Here is a 21,297-nt window from a genome sequence, read left to right as displayed (position 1 = left end):
AGGCGATCTGGTTTCCTCACACATTGCATTGACCTGAACAGACGCCAGAGTGTGATGACTTGGAGAATTTCACAGTAACTTCATTGCAGTGTTAATGCAAGCCTTACTTGTGACTAATAAATCAATTCTAACTTCAGTTCTGTTTACTACTTACATGGTGCACAGTGTTCATTCCAAAAAATATTTCAGTATGATAGAATGTGATGCAAGTTTATTAAGTGAAAAAAGAACAGAAAATGCTGTGAAGACTCAGCAGGTCAGGCAGCATCTGTGGAGAGATGGAGTACTGTACTGTACTGTGGATAGAGAACTGGTTGGCAGACAGGAAGCAGAGAGTGGAAATAAATGTCCTTTTGAGAGTGTCAGGCAGTGACTAGTAGGGTGCCACAGGATTCAGTGCTGGGTCCCCAGCAAAGGAATTGAATGCAATATCTCCAAATTTACTGACAACACTAAGCTGGGTGGCAGTGTGTGCTGTGAGGAGGATGCTAAGAGGCTGCCGGATGACTTGGACAGGCTGGCTGATTGGGCAAATACCTGGCAAATGCAATCTAATATGAATAAATTGAGGTTATCCACTTTGGTGGCAAAAACAGGAAGGAAGATTATTATCAGAACGATGGCAGTGTAGGAAAAGGAGAAGTGCAACGTGACCTGGGTGTCATGATGGAACAGTCGCTGAAGGTTGGCATGCAGGTACAGCAAGGGGTGAGGAAAGCTAATGGCATTCTGGCCTTCATATAACAAGAGGATTTGAGTATAGGAGTAAGGATGTCTTGTTGCAGTTATACAGGGCCTTGGTGAGACCACACCTTGAGTATTGTGTGCATTTTTGGTCTCCTAGTCTGAGTCAGGACATTCTTGTTATTGAGGGAGTCCAGCGAAAGGTTCACCGGACTGATTCCTGGAATGGCAGGATTTGGACTGATTAAAAATGAAATTGAAAAACTTAGAGCAGAGAGAGATATCCTCAATCAAGTCTTAAGCCGTGAAACCAAAAATGCCAAAGACTTGGCAGGCCCCGTGTACCATGAAATCAGAAAACTGGTTGGCTTTAGCTAACCATCGATCAACTAGGAACTGTAGCTACTGGGTTATGTTTGCAAGACAGCAAAATCTGTTTGGGGTGCAATCACTGTAGGAAGAGTTAATCATGGTGCACTTAAATGACGGTCAGTGATTATTTAAGATATATGTATATATAGGATTTGTACTTTTTTTAACCGATCATCTCACACATTTTTACCTTTGGGGAATGGTGAGAAAATGTTGGAGGGATTCCTGAGCTGATTATCAGCAACTTGAACCATATTAAATGCTCTTCCTGTGGCCAACAAGTCCTGGCATTGGACTCAAACCTAGAGCTTCTTATCCAGCGGTAGGGTGCTACCACTGCACCACAAGATTTCCCTAGAATTACACACGTTATCACTTGTAGGGTATAGGGCCTGTTGATCATGTGGCATGGTGGCACAGTGGTTAGCACTACTGCCTCACAGCAATAGGGACCCGGTTAAGTTCTAGCCTCGGGTCACTATCTGTGTGGAGTTTGTATGTTCTCCCCATGTCTGCGTGAGTTTCTTCCAGGTGCTCTGGTTTCCTCCCGCAGTCCAAAGATGTGTGGGTTAGATTGAGATCATAGAAGAGATCATAGAGATCAGAGAACCCTACAGTGCAGAAAGAGGCCCTTCAGCCCATTGAGTCTGCATCGAACGCAATCCCACCCAGGCCCTACCCCCATATCCCTACATATTTTACCCACTAATCCCTCTAACCTACGCATCTCACGACACTATGGAGCAATTTTTTAGCATGGTCAATCAACCTAACCCGCACATCTTTGGACTGTGGGAGGAAACTTGAGTACCCAGAGGAAACCCATGCGGACACGAGAATGTGCAAACTCCGCACAGACAGTGACCTGAGTCAGGAATCGGATCCAGGACCCTGGAGCTGTGAAGCAGCAGTGCTAATCACTGTACAACCGTGCTGCACAAAATTGCCTCTTAGTGTCAGGACGATTAGCAGGGTAAATACATGGGGTTATGAGGATAGGGACATGGGGGATTGTTGCCGGTGCAGGCTCGATGAGCCGAATGGCCTCCTTCTGCTCTGTAGGTATCTTATGATTCGAAGAGGCTGAGTCAACTGGGCTTGTACTTGAATTTAGAAGAATAAAAGGGGATCTCGTAGAGTCATAGAGGTTTACAGCACGGAAACAGGCCCTTTAGCCCAACATGTCCATACTGCCCTTGTTTTTTTTAAACTCCTAAGCTAGTCCCAATGACCCGCATTTAGCCCATATCCCTCTATACCCATCTTACACATGTAACTATCTAAACGCTTTTTAAAATACAAAATTGCCCCTGCCTCTACTACTACCTCTGGCAGCTTGTTCCAGACACTCACCACCCTCTGTGTGAAAAAACTGCCCCTCTGAACCCTTTTGTATCTCTCTCCTCACGTCTTAAACCTATGCCCTATAGTTTTAGACTCCCCTATCTTTGGGAAAAGATATTGACTATCTAGCTGATCTGTGCCCCTTATTATTTTATAGACCTCTATAAGATCACCCCTCAGCCTTCTACACTCCAGAGAAAAAAGCCCCAATTATCCAGCCTCTCCTTATAACTCAAACCATCAAGTCCTGGTAGCATCCTAGTAAATCTCTTCAGCATTCTTTCTAGTTTAATAATATCCTTTCTATAATAAGGTGACCAGAACAGCGCAGAATATTTCAAGTGTGGCCTTACCAATGTCTTGTACAACTTCAGCAAGCTGTCCCAAGTCCTATAATCAATGTTCTGACCAATGAAATCAAGCATATTGAATGCTTTCTTCACCATTCTGCCCACCTGTGACTCCACTTTCAAGGAGTTATGAACACGTAACCCTAGATTTATTTGTTTATAACTCCACCCAGTGCCCTACCATTGAACCAGGCAGTTAATCTACCCCAAAATGCATCACCTCGCATTTATCCAAATTAAACTCCATCTACTATATGTCAGCCCGCTGGCCAATTGATCAAGATACTGCTGCAATTGGAGATAACCTTCCTCACTGTCCAACATGCCACCAATCTTCGTGTCATATGCAAACTTATTAACTATGCCTTCTATATTCTCATCCAAATCATTAATATAAATGACAAATAACAGTGGACCCAGCACTGATCCCTGAGGCACACCGCTGGTCACGGGCCTCCAGTTTGAAAAACAACTCTCTACAATCACCCTCTGGCTTTGGTCGTCAAGCCAATTTTGTATCCATTTAGCTACCTCACCCTGGATCCTGTGAGATTTAACCTTATGGAACATTCTACCATGTGGTACCTTGTCAAAGGCCTTGCTAAAGTCCATGTAGACAACATCAACTGCACTGCCCTCATCTACTTTCTTGATTACCCCTTCAAAAAACTCAATCAAATTTGTGAGACATGATTTTCCACTCACAAAACCATGCTGACTGTCCCTAATCAGTCCTTGCCTCTCTAAATGACTGTAGATCCTGTCTCTCAAAATACCTTCAGACAGCTTACCCACCATTGATGTATGCAGATTTATACGTTTCATAGAAACATAAAATCCTGATGGGACTGGACAGCTAGATAAGGGAAGAATGTTCTGATGTTGGGGAAGTACAGAACGAGAGGTCATAGTCTAAGAATCTCCGATGAGGAAGAACTTCTTTACTCAGAGAGTTGTGAACCTGTGGAATTCTCTACCACAAAAAACTGTTGGGACCAGTTTGTTAGATTTGTTCACAAGGGAGCTGGACGTGTCCCTTGTGGCTGAAGGAATCAAGCAGTATGGAGAGTGGGATGCTGAAAGTCATGATCAGCCATGATCATATTGAATGGTGGTGCAGGCTCGAAGGGCCAAATGGCCTCCTCATACACCTATTTTCTATGTTTCTATTAGCCTACTTTCACAGCAACCCTTAAGGCTGTAATGACTTATTTTGTGAAATGGTGATCAGGAATTTTTAAAATTAATATTATCCCAGATCTATGCCGCTTGGTTAATGGATCAAGATGGTGATCACTATGCAGTGAAAGATCTCCTTGGAAATGTCCACCTCCACCATGAAGTTGATGAAGATTTGTGAAGGGACAAACTGACCAAAAGAAAAGCATTAGTTCTGGTTCTGCTTGTCTCCTGACAACAATCCTTGTCATCACCTGGCTATTATCTCCTGTGCCATAGCTGTTCTTGTGTCCAAAGCTGTTGATAACTGGGTGTTGGAGGTGATTTGGCCATCCCTCTCAGGCCCAAGGGCAGAGTGCCAATGCCTAGAGGGCACCTTGGCAATGTCCATCGGGCATGGGGCAGTTCCAAGGGGACGGAGCTTAATAGAGGCAATTGGTGGAGGGCATCCCCCCTGCCACTCTGCAGATGGGATTGGTGGGATGGAGTTCAGTGACTGGGGCTGGCTGTCTGCAGCCAGCGGGGTGGGGTCAGGACTGCATGGGATTTGATTTGGAACTGCGTGGGGGGGTTGGGACTACCGATGGGGGTGGAACAGGAGATAGTGGCTATGAAGTTGGGGGGAGGGGGGGCGGGGGTTGGTCAAGGCTGGCTAGGCATGCGTGGGGGGGGGGGTCAGCCATCAGTCTGTAGGGGTGGGGAGGACAGAGAATGGGGAGTCACAGGGCTGGCCAGCAATCTGGAAGCCGGCGTATGGGGCCACTGCGCACGTGCTGATCTCAGCACTGACAGATCACACACGCGCAATAGCCCGCTCAGCACTATGCTGCCGACCCCCTAGTTGGGGATAGGCATCACCCCCTGATTATTCATGCAATTTACACTAGTGCACGCTGCAGTGCAAAGAGTGTGGAAGATTCATTTTGGCAGTCCCGTTGAAAAAACAGTGGGATTTACTCCAGTATTCACGCAGTTTGATACTTAGAATGTTTTTGGGAGAATCGCCTCTGTGCTGTCTCCTTGCTGGTTGCAGTTAGGCTCGAATGATATCACCAGATACAAGCTTCTTCACAAGATCATCTGAGAGGGACTCCTTTTGATGGCATTTCATTAACAAAATAATCGCACTAACTGAACGGGATCTCTGTACATAAATAGCTTGGAAAAAATCCTATGATTCAAATAGACTTTAATGGCCCCCCAATTTCAGTAGAAGGAAGGGGAACTCTGCTCCTCTAGTACAACCCTCTTCAAAGTTAATTTTATTTGTACAAGAACTAGAGAATAAACGGCCATGAGAACAATTTTTAAGTTTAGAATCTTGGTTATTTGGTTTTATTAAATTTTAGCATATTTAACCAGAAGCTGTTTTCAGAAGTAACCAATGGAATAGGTTAGGAGCAGGCAGAGCAGTCGTGGGTTTAACTCTTTGAGACCAGCAGTTTCGTGTTTGCATCAAAACGAAAAACAGATCAACATTTCAGTTGTTACTTTATTCAGAGAGTATTACTGGAATGACATTTCTGTATTCTCAGGGGTTTTAAAACCCACAAAGGAAAATAACATGAGTGGTTAAAGGAGGAGACAGGCCATCTGGCTTTCTAATAGAGCATCTTTTGCAGAGGAAGATTTGGCACTTAGACTTGCCTATTTTCAACCCTTTACCCCCTCAAGTTGTTAACCGTTGCAGGGTTGTGGTTCAACAGATGCCAGTGGCCTTCCAGAAGAATCACAAAACTATTTGACTATGGGGCATGTTGTAGCTTCATCCAATCCTGTCTTTTCCCGGAATTCACTGCCATACACACCCATCCCTTACACACACACCTGTGTGAACTTCAGACATACACCACCACACTCACCTTACTTTTGTACACATGCACACACACCTACACATACACATATTCTACACCCCACCCCAAACACACCCACTTCCACACCCCATCTGCCACACCACACACGTCAGTCAGCAGTTCACACATAAACCCACCAAGCTTCCGCCCCACCACACACACCCTACCCGTTCACTCCATTGACACACATTACACTCATATCCATCATAGGCACACTCACACTCCCATTCCCCCACACACAAACTACTTGAACAGCTATCCTACACAAGTGCACAGACCCCACAAACTCTCATACCCGCATGCATGCGCATGCCCACACCCACACACACCAACACCCACACACACCAACACACACACACACACATAGTGGTGAGGGTAGAGAAAGATTCACAATCCAAAGTTTCACAATCCTTTGAGTGAAGAAATCTCTACTCATCTCAGTCCTAAATGATCCACCCCTCATCCTGGGAGAGTACTGCATGGTCTAGATTCCCCAATCAGAGGAAACAATCTTTTAGTATCTACCCTAGAAAGCCCCTTTAGAATCTTCTGTATTCCAATGCAATTATCTCTCATTCTTCTAAATTCCAGAGAATATAGACTCAGTTTACTCAGCCTCTCATCATAGCACAACCATCTTATCCCAGGGACCATTCTCGTGAACCTTTGCTGTACCAATTCCAATACAAATATGTCCTTTCTTAAATATGGAGACCAAAACTGCAAACAGGACTCCAGGGACAAGTGGGGGAACCTTAAATGATTTTATTCCTCTTCAGCTCCAGAGCAGCCAATGATAATGATCCATTTGTAGCATTGGAAAGAGATCAGCTGATCCAGACTCATTTTAAAATAATATTAACTTACAGAATTCCTTTTGAAGAGGATCATCTTTTTAAGGTATATGAAATGCACATGAGAGAACAATTTTTAGGATTTGAGATAAAATGGGCGTTGATCCCATGAAGCTCCCTAGTTCTGTAGTAAAGAGCAGGAGTGCTACATGCCTTTTAGCAATGCAGTTTCGGCATAAAGATGATTTATACCTTTTTAAGTACCGAGGTTAAGAGGGCAAGGATAGTCAGAAACTCCATTACATCACAGCCCAAGGCAGCTGTTCTACATTTTATGACAAAACACACTGAACAATTTTTAAAATCATCAGCAATATTTTGATTAATATTCTTGCCTAAAGTTATGAAAAGGCTAACAGGCAGCTGTTCTGCATATGAAGAGTGATCAATACAAGGAATAGATTTCTGGGTAGGATAATGACGCAAAATGTGCTACAGTCTTAAAAAGAATACACCATTGTAGGTTCCAGCTGAATGGTTCTATTGAATATTAACTAGTTTGGACCTGTTCTATGATCCTGTGAATGAGATGTAGTGATACCACCTTATGGAGCATTCTGAGTATGTTCATGCACTCTCAAAATTCCTGTGATGTTGAAATCATAGAATCCCACAACGCAGAATCGTGCACCAACCATGAAGTGTGAAGAAATGTTTCTGCGTACTGCTGGAACAACCATTCTGAAAGATTGCTGCAAACTATCTGATATTGGAGGTAGCTGCCACAGTAATGTTGAGCCAGGCTGTATTATATCAAAGAGTGCTAGTAGAGGTAAAAAACTGATTTTAACTTTTGCTCAGGGCTTTTCCACTGAACAGATATACAGTTTTGTATCTTTATGTCAGATATCCACGTTGCTGAAATCTCTTAGTTCTTTCCTGATTGAATTTTTTTTTCTTTCAAATGGCTGGTCAGGGTAATCTGGTAACGATGATTTTATAAAGTCCTATTTCAATGATGCCCTTATTTATTATTTTCACAAGTAGGCTTGCATTAACACTGTAATGAAGTTACTGTGAAAATCCCCTAGTCACCACATTCCGGCACCTGTTCAGGTACACTGAGGGAGAATTTAGCATGGCCAATGCATCTGACCAGCACACCTTTCATGCTATGGGAGGGAACTGGATTACACGGAGGAAACCCAAACGGACATGGGGAAAATGTGCAGATCCGCACAGACAGTGACCCAAGCCGGGAATTGAACCCAGGTCCCAGGTGCTGTGAGGCAGCAGTGCTAACCACTTTGCCACTGTGCTGCCACATATAGTATCGAGCTAACTCATTAAATGTCTGCTCCCAGACTCCCCTAACTAACCAGCAGTTTAAAAATGTAAAATACAGGAATGACAATAACTAATCCATGACAGTAGATTAGTAAATTTCCATGAATAATTTCAAATGATTCATAAACACAACCAGAACAATTCTTCACCCATGTCAAAAAATGCCTGACCTTGGGAAAAGGTGAACTTAAATGTTACAGGTTGTCTGATTGTGAACTCCAGAGGTGAGATGAGTGACTGCTCTTGACATCAAGGCAGCATTTGACACAGCGTGGCATCAAGGAACCCTAGCAAAACTGGAATAATTGGGAATCGGGAGAAACTTTCTTCTAGTTGGAGGTCTACTTAATACAAAGGAAGATGATTCAGTTGCAGAAGTTCAGTCATCTCAGTTCTACTACATCACAGCTGGAGTTCCTCAGGATAGTGTTCTCAACCCAGCCTATTTTCATCTGCCTTATCAATGACCTTCCTTCCATCATAAGTACAGAAGTGGTGATGTGCAATCATCAGTGAACAATGTCTAGCACTATTTGTGACTCCTCTGATACTGAAGCAATCCATGTCCAAATGCAGCAAGATCTGGAGAATGTCCAGGTTAGGGATGACGAGTGGCAAATGACATTCGTGCCACCTAAGTGCCAGGCAATGACTCTCCAACAGGAGACAATCTAACCATTGCCCATTCAATGACATTCAATGTCATTACCATTGCTGAATCTCCCAGCATCAACATCCTGGGGGTTACCCAGGGAACTGAGCTGGACTAATCATATAAATGCTGTGGCTACCAGAGCAGGTCAGAGGCTCAGAATCCTGTGATGAGTAACTCACCTCCTGACTCTAAAGCTTGTCCACCATCTACAAAGCACACATCAGGGTGCGATGGTGCATGGATAAGTGAAGCTTCAACAACACTCAAGAAGCTCGATACTGAACAGCCCATTTACTTGGCACCCCTTCCACCACCTTCAACATTTCACGCCCCCCACCGCCAGGCCTCAGTGACAACAGTGTGTACCATCTCCAAGATGCACTGCAGCAACTCATCAAGGTTCTTTCAGAAGCACCTTCAAGCTGGCAACCTCTATCACGTGAAGGACAATGGCAGCAGGTGCATGGGAACAAATCCACCTGCAACTTCCCTTGCAAACTATATATCATCTTGTTTTGAACTATCTCGGCATTCCTTCACTATTGCTAGGTCAGAATCGTGGAACACAATTCCTAACAGCATGGTGGATGTACCTACAATCACATGGACTTCAGCGTTCAAGAAAGCAACTCAACAGCACCTTCTCGAGCAGTTAGTATTGGGCAATAAATACTGGCCCAGTTCGCATCCCATAAATGAATTTTTAAAAATCACAACTATAAAAGCCACAGAAGATTATCAATGGGATCCAGTATTAATGTATTAATTTAGTCATGCAAATAGTGGCATTTGTGTTTTCAATTTACATAAAAATTGATCCAAGAGGCTAGTTTTTTTATATTCTACTGTATTGAAATTCCTCAGTTCACTAATGAGGGGAATTAAAATCTGTTTATTATAGTTAAACATATTCCATTCTGATATTAATATTTTCTGAATATGTTTCTTAAACTTGTGTGATTTTAATACTTTCTCTTCCAGAATATGTCTGACATGGGAATAGAAGAGATCCAAGAAAAGTCTCAGCAAGAAGGTAATGCTTCTTTTACCTTAATTATCAGAATGTCATGAAAAATAATGTTGGCTTCGGCCTTTCCAACACCTAAAGGATCAGAGTTTTAGGGTAAGCAAGGGTGTGCTACCAGTTGAGCTCACTATCATCTCAGTGTTGGGGGGTAGGATTATTAAGTTTGTGAATGACACAAAGATTGGATGGGTGGTGAACAGTGAGGTGGACTGTCTTGGACTACAAAAAGGTATAGATGGAATGTCAAATGGGCAGGTAAGTGGCAGTGGAAGGTGAAGCATTTTGGGAGGAGCAATTTGACATGTAAGTACTCAATGAATGGTGGGAAACAAGAAGTTCTGTGGAACAAAGGGACCTTGACACGTTTGTCCATAGACCTCTGAAGGACATGTTAGTAGGATTATGAAAAGGGCGTATGGGCTACTTGCCTTTATCAGTCGAGGCACCGATTACAGAAGCAGGGAAGTCATGTTGGAGTTATATAGAACTTTGGTGAGGTCACAGCCAGAGTATTGTGTGCAGTTCTGGTTGCCACATTATAGGAAGGATGTGATTGCACTGGAAGGGGTACAGAAGAGATTGACCAGGATGCTGCCTGGGTAGAACATTTAAGTTATGAAGAGATTATGCAAGTTATGCATGGGTTTTCTCCGGGTGCTCCGCTTTCCTCCCACAGTCCAAAGATGTGCGCGTTAGGTTGATTGGCCATGCTTAAAAGATTGCCCCTTAGTGTTCTGAGGTGCGTAGGTTAGAGGGATTAGTGGGTAAAATATGGAGAGATATTAGGGTAGGGCCTGGGTGGGATTGTGGTCGGTGCAAACTCGATGGGCCAAATGGTCTTTTTCTGTTCTGTAGGGTTTCTATGATTCTGTGACAAGAGGTTGGATAGGCTTGAGTTGTTTTCGTTGGAGCAGAGAAGACTGACAGGCGACAAGATGGATAGGTGTACAAGATTGAGAGACATGTTCAGAGTGGCTAAGGAGCAGCTGTACCCCTTAATTGAAGGGTCAGTCACGAGCAGGACATAGGTTCAAGGTGAGGGGCAGGAGAATTAGGGGGGATGTTGGGCAAAACCTTTTTACCCAGAGGGTGGTGACGGTCTGGAATGTGCTGCCTCGGAGGGTGGTGGAGGCAGTTTGCCCCATATCCTTTAAAAAGTACCTGGATGAGCACACGGCACATCATAACATTCAGGGCTATGGCCCAGTGCTGGCTGGTGAGATTAGGTGGGGGCTAAGGAGTTTCTAATGTGTTGGTGCGGATTTGATGGGCCGAAGGGCCTCTTCTGCTCTATATGATTCTGTGCTTCAACTTAGCAGATGATTTGAATCCAGCTGAAAGGAGACAAGTTTAATTTTTAGGAAATTTAACGATTGTTAAGGAAGATAACGTGGAAAATAGTGAAATATTGCTGGAAATTTGAAAAACAGAAAATGCTAGAAATACTCTGCAAATCAGGCAGCATCTTGACCTTTCTTCTAAACTGGATTGAACAGGCTTTATGTAAGTAGAGAGGCAGGGAAATGATTTTGAGTGAATGAAACAGAAGGTTGGAGAGATTAAACAGTAATGCTGCAAGACGAAAAAAAGGTGATAGGTTTTTGATAGGCAAGGGGATTAAGGGTTATGGGGAGAGGGTGGGAATGTGGAACTGAGCCATGACAGATCAGCCATGATCTTATTGAATGGCGGGGCAGGCTCGAAGGGCTAGATAGAACATAGAACACTACAGCACAAACAGGCCCTTCGGCCCACGAGTTGCGCCGATCACATCAACACCTATCTATAACCCCCAATCCCATAAAACCCCATATACTCATCCAGAAGTCTTTTAAAAGACCCCAGCGAGTTCGCCTCCACCACCACTGACGGCAGCCGATTCCACTCACTCACCACCCTCTGAGTGAAAAACTTACCCCTAACATCACTTCTGTACTTTCCTCCCCGCACCTTAAATCTGTGTCCTCTCGTAGCGACCATTTCAACCCGGGGAAATAGCCTCTGAGAATCCACCCTATCCATTCCTCTCAACATTTTATAAACCTCTATCAGGTCGCCTCTCAACCTTCGTCTCTCCAGGGAAAAGAGACCCAGCTCCCTCAACCTAACTTCATAAGGCATGCCTCCCAATCCAGGCAACATCCTTGTAAATCTCCTCTGTACCCTTTCAATAGCTTCTACGTCTTTCCTATAGTGAGGCGACCAGAACTGCGCACAGTACTCCAAATGAGGCCTGACAAAAGTCTTATAAAGTTGGCCTACTCCTGCTCCTATTTCTTATGTGGTGACAGAATAAGGGAAAAAAACATTAAATGGGCCTAGAGGAGGTGGAAACGGGAATAGCAGGATCACTCACAGTAATTGCTGCTCTAAAAAGTGAGGGCAAAGATTATGATCTGAAATTGTTAAACTCAGTGTTATTAAAGTAAACTTGCCTGTTTTAGACTGAGTACTTTGACTTGAAGTGCCTTGTATGTTCCGTCATTTTTCTGCGGGAGTTAGTTGCGTAAGCTTGTAACAGAAGACTTAACAATTTGAGCAATTTTGCTTCTAACGATGTGACCTTGGATGGTACTTTCAAACCTTGTGGCATTTACACTTCCCATTGTAATGTACAATAATGTATGACATTTTTATTCTTTAGACGTTGAGTCAATCCCCACTGTAAGTGAAGCTCCGGATCTTCCAGAGAAGTGTGAAGCCCCTGACTCTGTTCAGGAGCCCAGTAATCAGGAACAGGTCAACACCGATGCCATTATTGGTAAGACAATTAATCAGACTTTTAGCAGATTATCTTGTTAGGTGGTTGCTCACGTTCAGGCTGTTTCATTGGATCAAGATGGTCTTTATCGACCTTTTGTGAGAACTGCCTCCTATTCATGATGCTGTAGCCAGACTAGACTCATTGATCTACAGAATTGAGCCTCAAAATTCTAATATTGGATTGTCCCTATCTGGTTATAATCTTTATTTAGGATTTAGAAGCAACATAATGTGCTTGTTTCCAGCAATATTTTCATCGAAAATCTTTCTTGTATGTGGACTAGCCGGATCCCTTACACTTCAAAGATTTCCCACATCCAGAGATTCATGGAGCAGGTAAACACATGCTTCCATCTGTTTTCTGCAGCTTGTTTTTCCTGGAACAGGTCACCAGCCTGGAGGAACCAGAAGCTATATCTTGATTGGCATCATTCTGCATCAAACGCGGCAGTCTCTCCCCCTCTTACCACATGCCGTCGGCATATTGGAAAGATTTTCAGGGTTTGGCCACATTATTAACACACCTTTCTTGGCCACCAAGCCCCAGAGTGGGATTCAAACCAGCAATTTGTGGTTGAGAGGCAAGGATGCTACCCACTACACTGCAAAACATCTTACCATCGGTGTTGAAGCAAGTTAAAATGAGTTATTTCTACTGCTTTGTTAGTAGACGTTAGTCTACAATTATGAAAATAGAAAGCATATTTCGCCTAATGGTGCCAACTGATTTCACAAAATGGTAAATGGCGACTTCCCTGACCTAAAATAATAAAGTTTATGGGGGAGGAACTTGTTCCAGTAACGCCACTTCTAACGCTGCAGACTGCACGGTTCATGGCACTGTCTACCCTGGGAAATAAATCTGTATGGCACCACTGGACGTGGTACTACATGAATGCATTTCTCCTGCTTTTTAAATGAACGCAAACACAAGTTTTGTTAAAAGTAGAGAAGTTATTATCGAATCTTAGTTTGATCACACTTTGAATTTTACACTTAGAATGCCAGGTCTCTATACTACATTAAAGATATGAAAGTATTGGAAAAGGTGCAAAAAGCATTTAGAATGATGATACCGAAACTGACTATCAGGAAAGTTCTGAACAGGCTGGTGCTTTTTCTCAAGAAGAGGGAAGATTGAAGGGTGACCTGATGGCTGTTTTTAAAATTATGAAGGGATTTTATAGAATAGACACAGACAAGATGTTTCCACTTGAGCATTATCCAAAATTAGGGGTCATGAATATAACAGGGTCACGGATAGACCCTGAAGGAATTCATGAGGAACTTACTCGAGAATGGAACTTGATGTAACATTAATTGATTAGGCTTACAGAATCGAATAATACAGCACAGACATTGGTCATTACACAACTCATTAAAAAAAATTCTCATTTCCCCTCTGGTTCTTCTTTCATATACCTCAGGGTAAACGGAGGCGATCACAGAGCTTAAACATGGCATAGACCAGTTGGGCTGATTATGGTTGTGAATAGTGTAATATTTGCATCTTGTTCCTGTATGGTTTAACCCTTTTTTATATTTACATGTTTACATAGACCACCAAATAATAACATCATACATATTGGTACTAGTGACATAGGCAGGAAGAGTGATGAAGTCCTGCGGCAGCAGTTTAGGGAGTTAGGTAGAAAGTTAAAAAAGCAGGACCTCTCGGATTGTAATCTCAGGATTATTCCCTGTGCCACGTGCTGGTGAGACTTTTTACTGTGTTTACGCCAGTCCAACGCCGGCATACCCACACCATGTGCTGGTGAGGCCAGGAATAGGAAGATAGTGCAGCTCAACACGTGGCTAAACAGCTGGTGTAAAAGGGAGGGCTTCAGATATCTGGACCATTGGGGTCTTCTCTGGGGCAGATGGGACCTGTACAAGAAGGATGGGTTGCATCTAAACTAGAAGGGCACAAATATTCTGGCCAGAAGGTTTGCTAGTGTCACACGAGAGGATTTAAACTAGTTTAGCAAAAGTGAATGAGCTGAAGGGGAACCAGAGAGTAGGGCCAGTAAGACTCAGAAAGAGCAGGCAGGGTGGGGTTGTTAATCAGAGAGAGTCTGGTGGATTGAACTGCATTTGTTTCAATGTGAGAAGTGTAACAGGTAAGGCAGATGAACTTAGAGCTTGGATTAGTACTAGGAACTATGATGTTGTTGCCATTACAGAGATTTTGTTAAGGGAAGGACAGGATTGGCAGCTTAACATTCCAGGATACAGATGTTTCAGGTGGGATAGAGGGGGATGTAAAATAGAGCGGGGGAGTTGCACTGCTGGTTAAAGAGAATATCACAGCTGAACTCCAGGAGACTTGGAGGGCTCATACAGCGAGGCAATATGGGTAGAGCCCATGAATAGGAAAAGTGTAGTCACAATGTTCGGGGTTTACTATAGGCCACCCACCTGCCAGTGGCAGATTTTGGCAAGGTGTAAAAGTAACAGGGTTTTGTGGTGGGAGACTTTAACTTCCCCTATATTGACTGGGACTCACTTAGTGTTAGGGGCGTGGATGGGGCAGAGTTTGTAAGGAGCATCCAGGAGGGCTTCTTGAAACAGTATGTAGATCGTCCAACTAGGCAAGAGGCCATTCTGGACCTGATATTGGGGAATGAGCCATGCCAAGTGGTCAACATTTCAGTTGGGGAGCAATTCGGGAACAGTGACCACAATTCAGTAAGCTTTAAGGTACTGATGGGTAAAGTGTTGTCCTCAGGTTAAGGTGCTAAATTGGGGGAAGGCTAATTACAACAATATTAGGCAGGAACTGAAGAATGTAGATTGGGGGCAGATGTTTGAGGGCAAATCAACATCTGGCATATGGGAGGCTTTCAAGTGTAAGTTGATAGGGATTCAGGACCAGCACATTCCTGTAAGGATGAAGGATAAGTATGGCAAGTTTTGGGAACCTTGAATAATGAGAGATATTGTGAACCTAGTCAAAGGAAAAAAGGAAGAAGTTGTCAAAGCTAGGAAGCTGGGAACACACAAAGCAAGTGTGGAATACAAGGAAAGTAGAAAGAAACTTAAGCAAGGAGTAAGAAGAGCAAAAATGGGTCATGAGAAAGCATTGGCCAGTAGGATTAAAACATAGAACAGTAAAGCACATTACAGCACAGTACAGGCTCTCGATGTTGTGCCGAGCTTTGTTCGAACCAAGATCAAGCTATCCCACTCCCTATCATTCTGGTGTGCTCCATGTGCCTACCCAATAACCACTTGAAAGTTCCCAAAGTGTCCGACTCCACTATCACAGCAGGCAGTCTATTCCACACACCAACCACACTCTGAGTAAAGAGCCTATTTCGGACATCCCTCCTACGTCTCCCACCATGAACCCTATAGTTATGCCCCCTAGTAACAGCTACGTCCACCCAAGGAAGTTGTCTCTGCATGTCCACTCTATCAATCCCTCTCATCATCTTATAAACCTCTGTTAAGTCACCTCTTCTCTTCCTCCACTCTAAAGAGAAAAGCCCCAGCTCCCTCAACCTTTCCTCATAAAACCTATCCTCCAAACCAGGCAGCATCCTGGTAAATTTCCTTTTGCACTCTCTCCAATGCTTCCACATTCTTCTTATAGTGAGGTGACCAGAACTGAACACAATATTCCAAATGTGGTCTCACCAAGGTTCTGTGCAGTTGCAGCATAACCTCATTGCTTGTAAACTTGTTAAACTCAAACCCCCTGTTAATAAACGCTAACACACTATGAGCTTTCATCATGGCTTTACCCACTTGAGTGGCAACCTTCAGAGATCTGTGGATATAAACCCCAAGATCTCTCTGTTCCTCCACATTCCTCAGAACCCTGCCGTTGACCCTTTAATCAGCATGGAAATTTTTCCTACTAAAAGGAATCACCTCACACTTATCAGGGTTAAACTCCATCTGCCATTTTTGGCTCAGCTCTGCATCCTATCAATGTCTCTTTGCAGCCTACAACAGCCCTCCACCTCATCCACTACTCCACCAATCTTGATGTCATCAACAAATTTACTGAACCCCCACCTTCAGCCCCTTCCTTCAAGTCATTGATAAAAATCACAAATAGCAAAGGACCCAGCACTGATCCCTGTGGTACACTACTGGTAACTGGTCTCCAGTCTGAAAATTTTGCATCCACCACCACCCTCTGTCTTCTATGAGACAGCCAAATACTTATCCAATCGGCCAAATTTTCCTCTATCCCACAACTCTTTACTTCATGAGCCAACCATAGGGAACCTTATCAAATGCCTTACTAAAATTCATGTATACAGCATCAACTGCTCTACTTTCATCCACACACTTAGTTACCTCCTCAAAGAATTCAATCAAATAGTTACGTCCTCAAAGAATTCAATCAAATATCAAATATGCCAAGGCTTATTACACATATATAAAGAGCAAGAGGGCTGGCCCACTTGAGGACAAGGGAGGGAATCTATGTGTTGAGCCAGAGGAAATGGGCGAGGTATTAAATGAGTACTTTGTGTCAGTATTCACCAAAGAGAAGGATTTAGTGGATGATGAGCCTGGGAAAGGAGGTGTAGATAGTTTGAGTCATGTTGAGATTAGAAAGGAGGAGGTATTGGGATTCTTGAGAAACATTAAAGCAGACAAGTCCCCAGGGCCTGATGGGATATACCCCAGAATACTGAGAGAGGCAAGGGAGGAAATTGCTGGGGTCTTAAGAGAAATCTTTGTATCCTCACTGGCTCCAGGGGAGGTCCCAGAGGATTGGAGAATAGCCAATGTTGTTCCTTTGTTTAAGAAGGGTAGCAAGAATAATCCAGGTAATTACAGGCCGGTGAGCCTTATACCAGTGGTAGGGAAATTTTTGGAGCGGATTCTTCGAGACAGGATTTATTCCCACTTGGAAATAAGTGGACGTATTAGTGAGAGGCAACATGGTTTTGTGAAGGAGAAGTCATGTCTCATGAACTTGATTGAGTTTTTTGAGGAAGTGACGAAGATGATTGATGAGGGTAGGACAGTGGATGTTGTCTACATGGACTTCAGTAAGGCCTTTGATAACGTTACACATGACAGACTGTTGCAGAAGGTAAAGTTGCATGGGATCAGAGGTAAGCTGACAAGGTGGATACAAAACTGGCTCAGTCAAAGAAGACAGAGGGTATGTCTCTGAATGGAGGGCTGTGACAAGTGATGTTCCTCAGGAATCAGTGCTGGGACCTTTGCTGTTTGTAATATATATAAATGATTTGGAGGAAAATGTAATTGGATTGATTCGTAAGTTTGCAGACGACACGAAGGTTGGTGGATTTGCAGATAGCGATGAGGACCATCAAAGGATACAGCAGGATATAGATCAGTTGGAGACTTGGGTGGAGAGATGGCAGATGGGGTTTAATCTGGACAAATGTGAGGTAATGCATTTTGGAAGGTCTAATACAGATAGGAAATATACAGTAAATGGTAGAACCCTTAAGAGTATTGCTAGGCGAAGGGATCTGGGTGTACAGGTACATAGATCATTGAAAGTGGCAATGCAGGTGGAGAAGACATACAACATGCTTGCCTTCATTGGCTGGGGTATTGAGTTTAAAAATCGGCAAATCATGTTGCAGCTTTATAGAACCTTAGTGAGGCTGCACTTGGAATATAGTGTTCAATTCTGGTCGCCACACTACCAGAAGGATGTGGAGGCTTTGGAGAGGGTACAGAAAAGATTAACCAGGATGTTGCCTGGTATGGAGGGCATTAGCTATGAGGAGAGGTTGGAGAAACTTGGTTGATTCTGGAGTTAAGAGGGTTGGCTTATGAGAAGAGACTGAGTAGACTGGGGCTATTCTCATTGGAATTTAGAAGAATGAGGGGAGGTCTTATAGAAACATATAAGACTATCAAGACAATAGTAAGATAGATGCAGGGAAGTTGTTTCCATTGGCGGTTGAGACTAGAACTAGGAGCTATAGCCTCAAAATAAGGGGAAGCAGATTTCGGACTGAGTTGAGGAGGAACTTCTTCACACACAGGGTTGTGAATCTGTGGAATTCCCTGCCCAGTTGAGAAGCAGTTGAGGCTGCCTCATTGAATGTTTTTAAGGCAAGGATAGATAAATTTTTCAACAGTAAAGGAATATGGAGAGCGGGCGGGTAAGTGGAGCTGAGTCCACAAAAAGATCAGCCATGATCTTATTGAATGGCAGAGCAGGCTTGAGGGGCCAGATGGCCTAATCCTGCTCCTAGTTCTTATGTTCTTACCATAACCCTGTTTGTGTAACAGTGTTGTGGCAGTAATAAAACATCCACTTCAAATTCTCAATGAGTTTCTTTATATTGTACAAGTGCAAGAGAGCACTTCAGCAGAGCAATAAAGAAGACCGGACATCACTACCTTCCAATCACTACCAACACCTAAAAGGCTGCTTCCACACTTACAGCCTCAGCAATTAACTTTCGACTGGGATTTTTCTGGTTGGGTCGTGATCCTGATGTTGGTCTCAACCTGGGAAGTGGTGGTGGTGGTAAACCACTCATTCGCAGAGCGTGGCTGATTTAAAAAGCCGTCTGCAGGAGCTCTGTCCCTCGGAGGATGGCGGATGGACCAAGCCCAATGCGAGGGCTTGCAGCAATGACCAACTGGTGGAATTACAAAACACTGGCACATGTCAGGTCACTGACCTAATGCGCTGTTCTCTGCTTTTATTCCAAGTCTCACTTTCCAATCCGCAGGACTAGGAAAGTTCAGCCCTTTGTTTCAGAGCAATTTGCTTCACAAATATCAACTTAGGAGGAAAATTCAAAATAGTATTTTGAGTACTAGCAGGGGTTCTTTCCCCGCACAGAAGGAGGCTTAGTAATGTTGGTTACAGTTGGAAAATGGGGTGAACGTGAGTTAGGGGATGGTGGGGGGGAGGGGGCCATGGATGAGAACTCAAGATGATTTGTTTCAGAACATGACCAATTTGGTAACACAAAAAGCAGAATAAGGATATCAGGAACTGGTGACTGGGCAGCACAAACTTTGATTTAAAAAATAATTGGGAAACTGAAGGCTTTGATAGTTAAGTTACTTGACAGTTTTGGGAAACTAAGAAAGAGTGGTTAGAGAATGAGACTGTGGCAGGTTTTGTTTTTACCCATGTCGACGTTAGGTAGAAGAGAACTATGACTTAAATATAAGTATGACTTAAATTGAAAAAGTGAAAGGAGAGTTTGTGACAGTGATGGAGATTGGAGACTCAGGTGAGAGCTGGGTTGATCAAATGGCAAGCTGTCTACTAAGTGCAGTCTATGCATGGTAAAATGTAAAGTTGCTGTAGTCCCAGATGACCATAGGCTGCTCTCTCCTTTGATGGGGGAGAGCTGATTGGTGGTGATATAACCTGAGGATCACCACACCTCAGGCGAGGGGCAAGGTTGACAAGGTGGGGCCATTGTGAATAATGTCAGCTGGTACGGGAATTGAACCCACGCTGTTGGTGTCGCTCTGCATCACTAACCAGAGATCCAACCAACTGAGCTTAACTGGTGAGCGGAGAGATCAACAGGATGGTGGGAAATGGGTTGATGGTGAGTGAGGGAGGTTACTGATTGGGTGAAGTAACAGATTGGAAGCACAGAGCCTTGGTAACTCTTACATTAATGGAAAGAATCAGAGGATCAGACATGAACCGTAACCTGAATAAAGTGATGTGAGAGGAAACTTGGGAACCTTGGTCAGAGCTGTGTTGGGAGGCCACATTCTGAAAACCTGTGTTGGAGTGTAAGGTGCCAGAACCTGTCCAAACCTTCGGAGACTTTCAAAGCAACAAAGTAGTTTTAACAAAATGTTTAAATGCCGACTTGCAAAGATTTTTAAGAGGGTTTAAAGTCACTAGGAGGACAACCATGTTGTAAACTAAACAATTGAATGTAGATTGGGCCAGAACTGTCAAGGTGAAACCAACTACTTCTTGTTCTCAATAAAGATGTCTAATAAGTTCCTATCCACTGCAAAACATTGATTAATATTCTGTAGAAGAATCTCTTAGATCTGAAACATTAACTCTGTTTCTCTCCACAGATGCTGGCAGACCTGCTAAATTTATCCAGCATATTCTGTTTTTATTTCATATTTCCAGCATCTGCAGTATTTTGCTTTAATTGGTTAATATTTGATGTTTAACCTTGTCAAACACTCATTCCTAACTGTAAAGCAAAGAGTCACCTCTTTGGTCAATTTATTGCACACCCAGAAATCTTTTTCAAAGCAGACATTTGCATACTCCTTTCTCCTCTTCAATACAAAATTGTCCCTCACTAACTCTCAACCAAGCTTTATTTTGTTTATGGTCGAATGATTTTTTTCATTATTTTGTGCATGACATTGATGGTTCTACTTCCTCCACGTATTGTTGACCTCCTGATGCATTTTCTTCTATTTGGTTATCAGAAAAGTGAAACCAATAGTTGAACCAGAAAAACCCACCAAAGAATTAATGAGAACCGTTCCACTCAGCCTATTGATAATAGCAAGTAAGATAAGAACTGGTTTTCAAAATGTTCCATGAACAGCAGATACAATTCAGTGGTGGGGAGGATTCATTGGGGAGCAGGCAGATATGCCGTAAGAAGTAAAACTGAAGATGAGGGCGAGGTCAAGGAGCTTGGCGGAATCCGAGTTAAGCTGATGGAATTATTTGGGGCCTTGCAGGTTAACAATGAAGCAGAAGTCTGTTGAATTACTGAAAATGGTGTGTGAGCAGAAGGGAAATTAAATTTCATTTAAAAAAAATGGGAGAACTGCAGAATGCTACATCGATTAGGAGAGTTATGAAAATAATATGAAATTAGTGAGATGAAAGAGAGATATTAGAGTGATTCTGACAGGCTAAGATGAGTGCAGAGAACCCTGCGTATTCCTTCTGGCACCACAAGATAAGTAAGTATTCTTCTTTGGCAGTTCCTTGGGGTTGAAGATGACTTGC

The 21,297-nt window shown here is 43.3% G+C and overlaps 1 protein-coding gene across 1 annotated transcript in view; it reads left to right on the top strand.

Moving 5' to 3' along the window:
• Positions 1–9,562: 9,562 nt before the first annotated feature.
• LOC145359049 (zinc finger protein Aiolos-like) overlaps positions 9,563–21,297 on the top strand; it is a 126,863-nt gene continuing 115,128 nt past the window's right edge. Inside the window, exons 1-2 of the mRNA XM_080213408.1 lie at positions 9,563–9,611; positions 12,250–12,366. Of these exons, the coding sequence (XP_080069534.1) occupies positions 9,563–9,611; positions 12,250–12,366 (166 nt within the window). The remainder of the gene's footprint in view (positions 9,612–12,249; positions 12,367–21,297) is intronic.

The sequence above is a fragment of the Carcharhinus amblyrhynchos genome, chromosome 27 (genome assembly GCF_965287045.1).
Source record: "Carcharhinus amblyrhynchos chromosome 27, sCarAmb.v2.hapA, whole genome shotgun sequence".
Taxonomy (NCBI): domain Eukaryota; kingdom Metazoa; phylum Chordata; class Chondrichthyes; order Carcharhiniformes; family Carcharhinidae; genus Carcharhinus; species Carcharhinus amblyrhynchos.
This window is presented reverse-complemented; position numbering and strand designations above follow the sequence as displayed.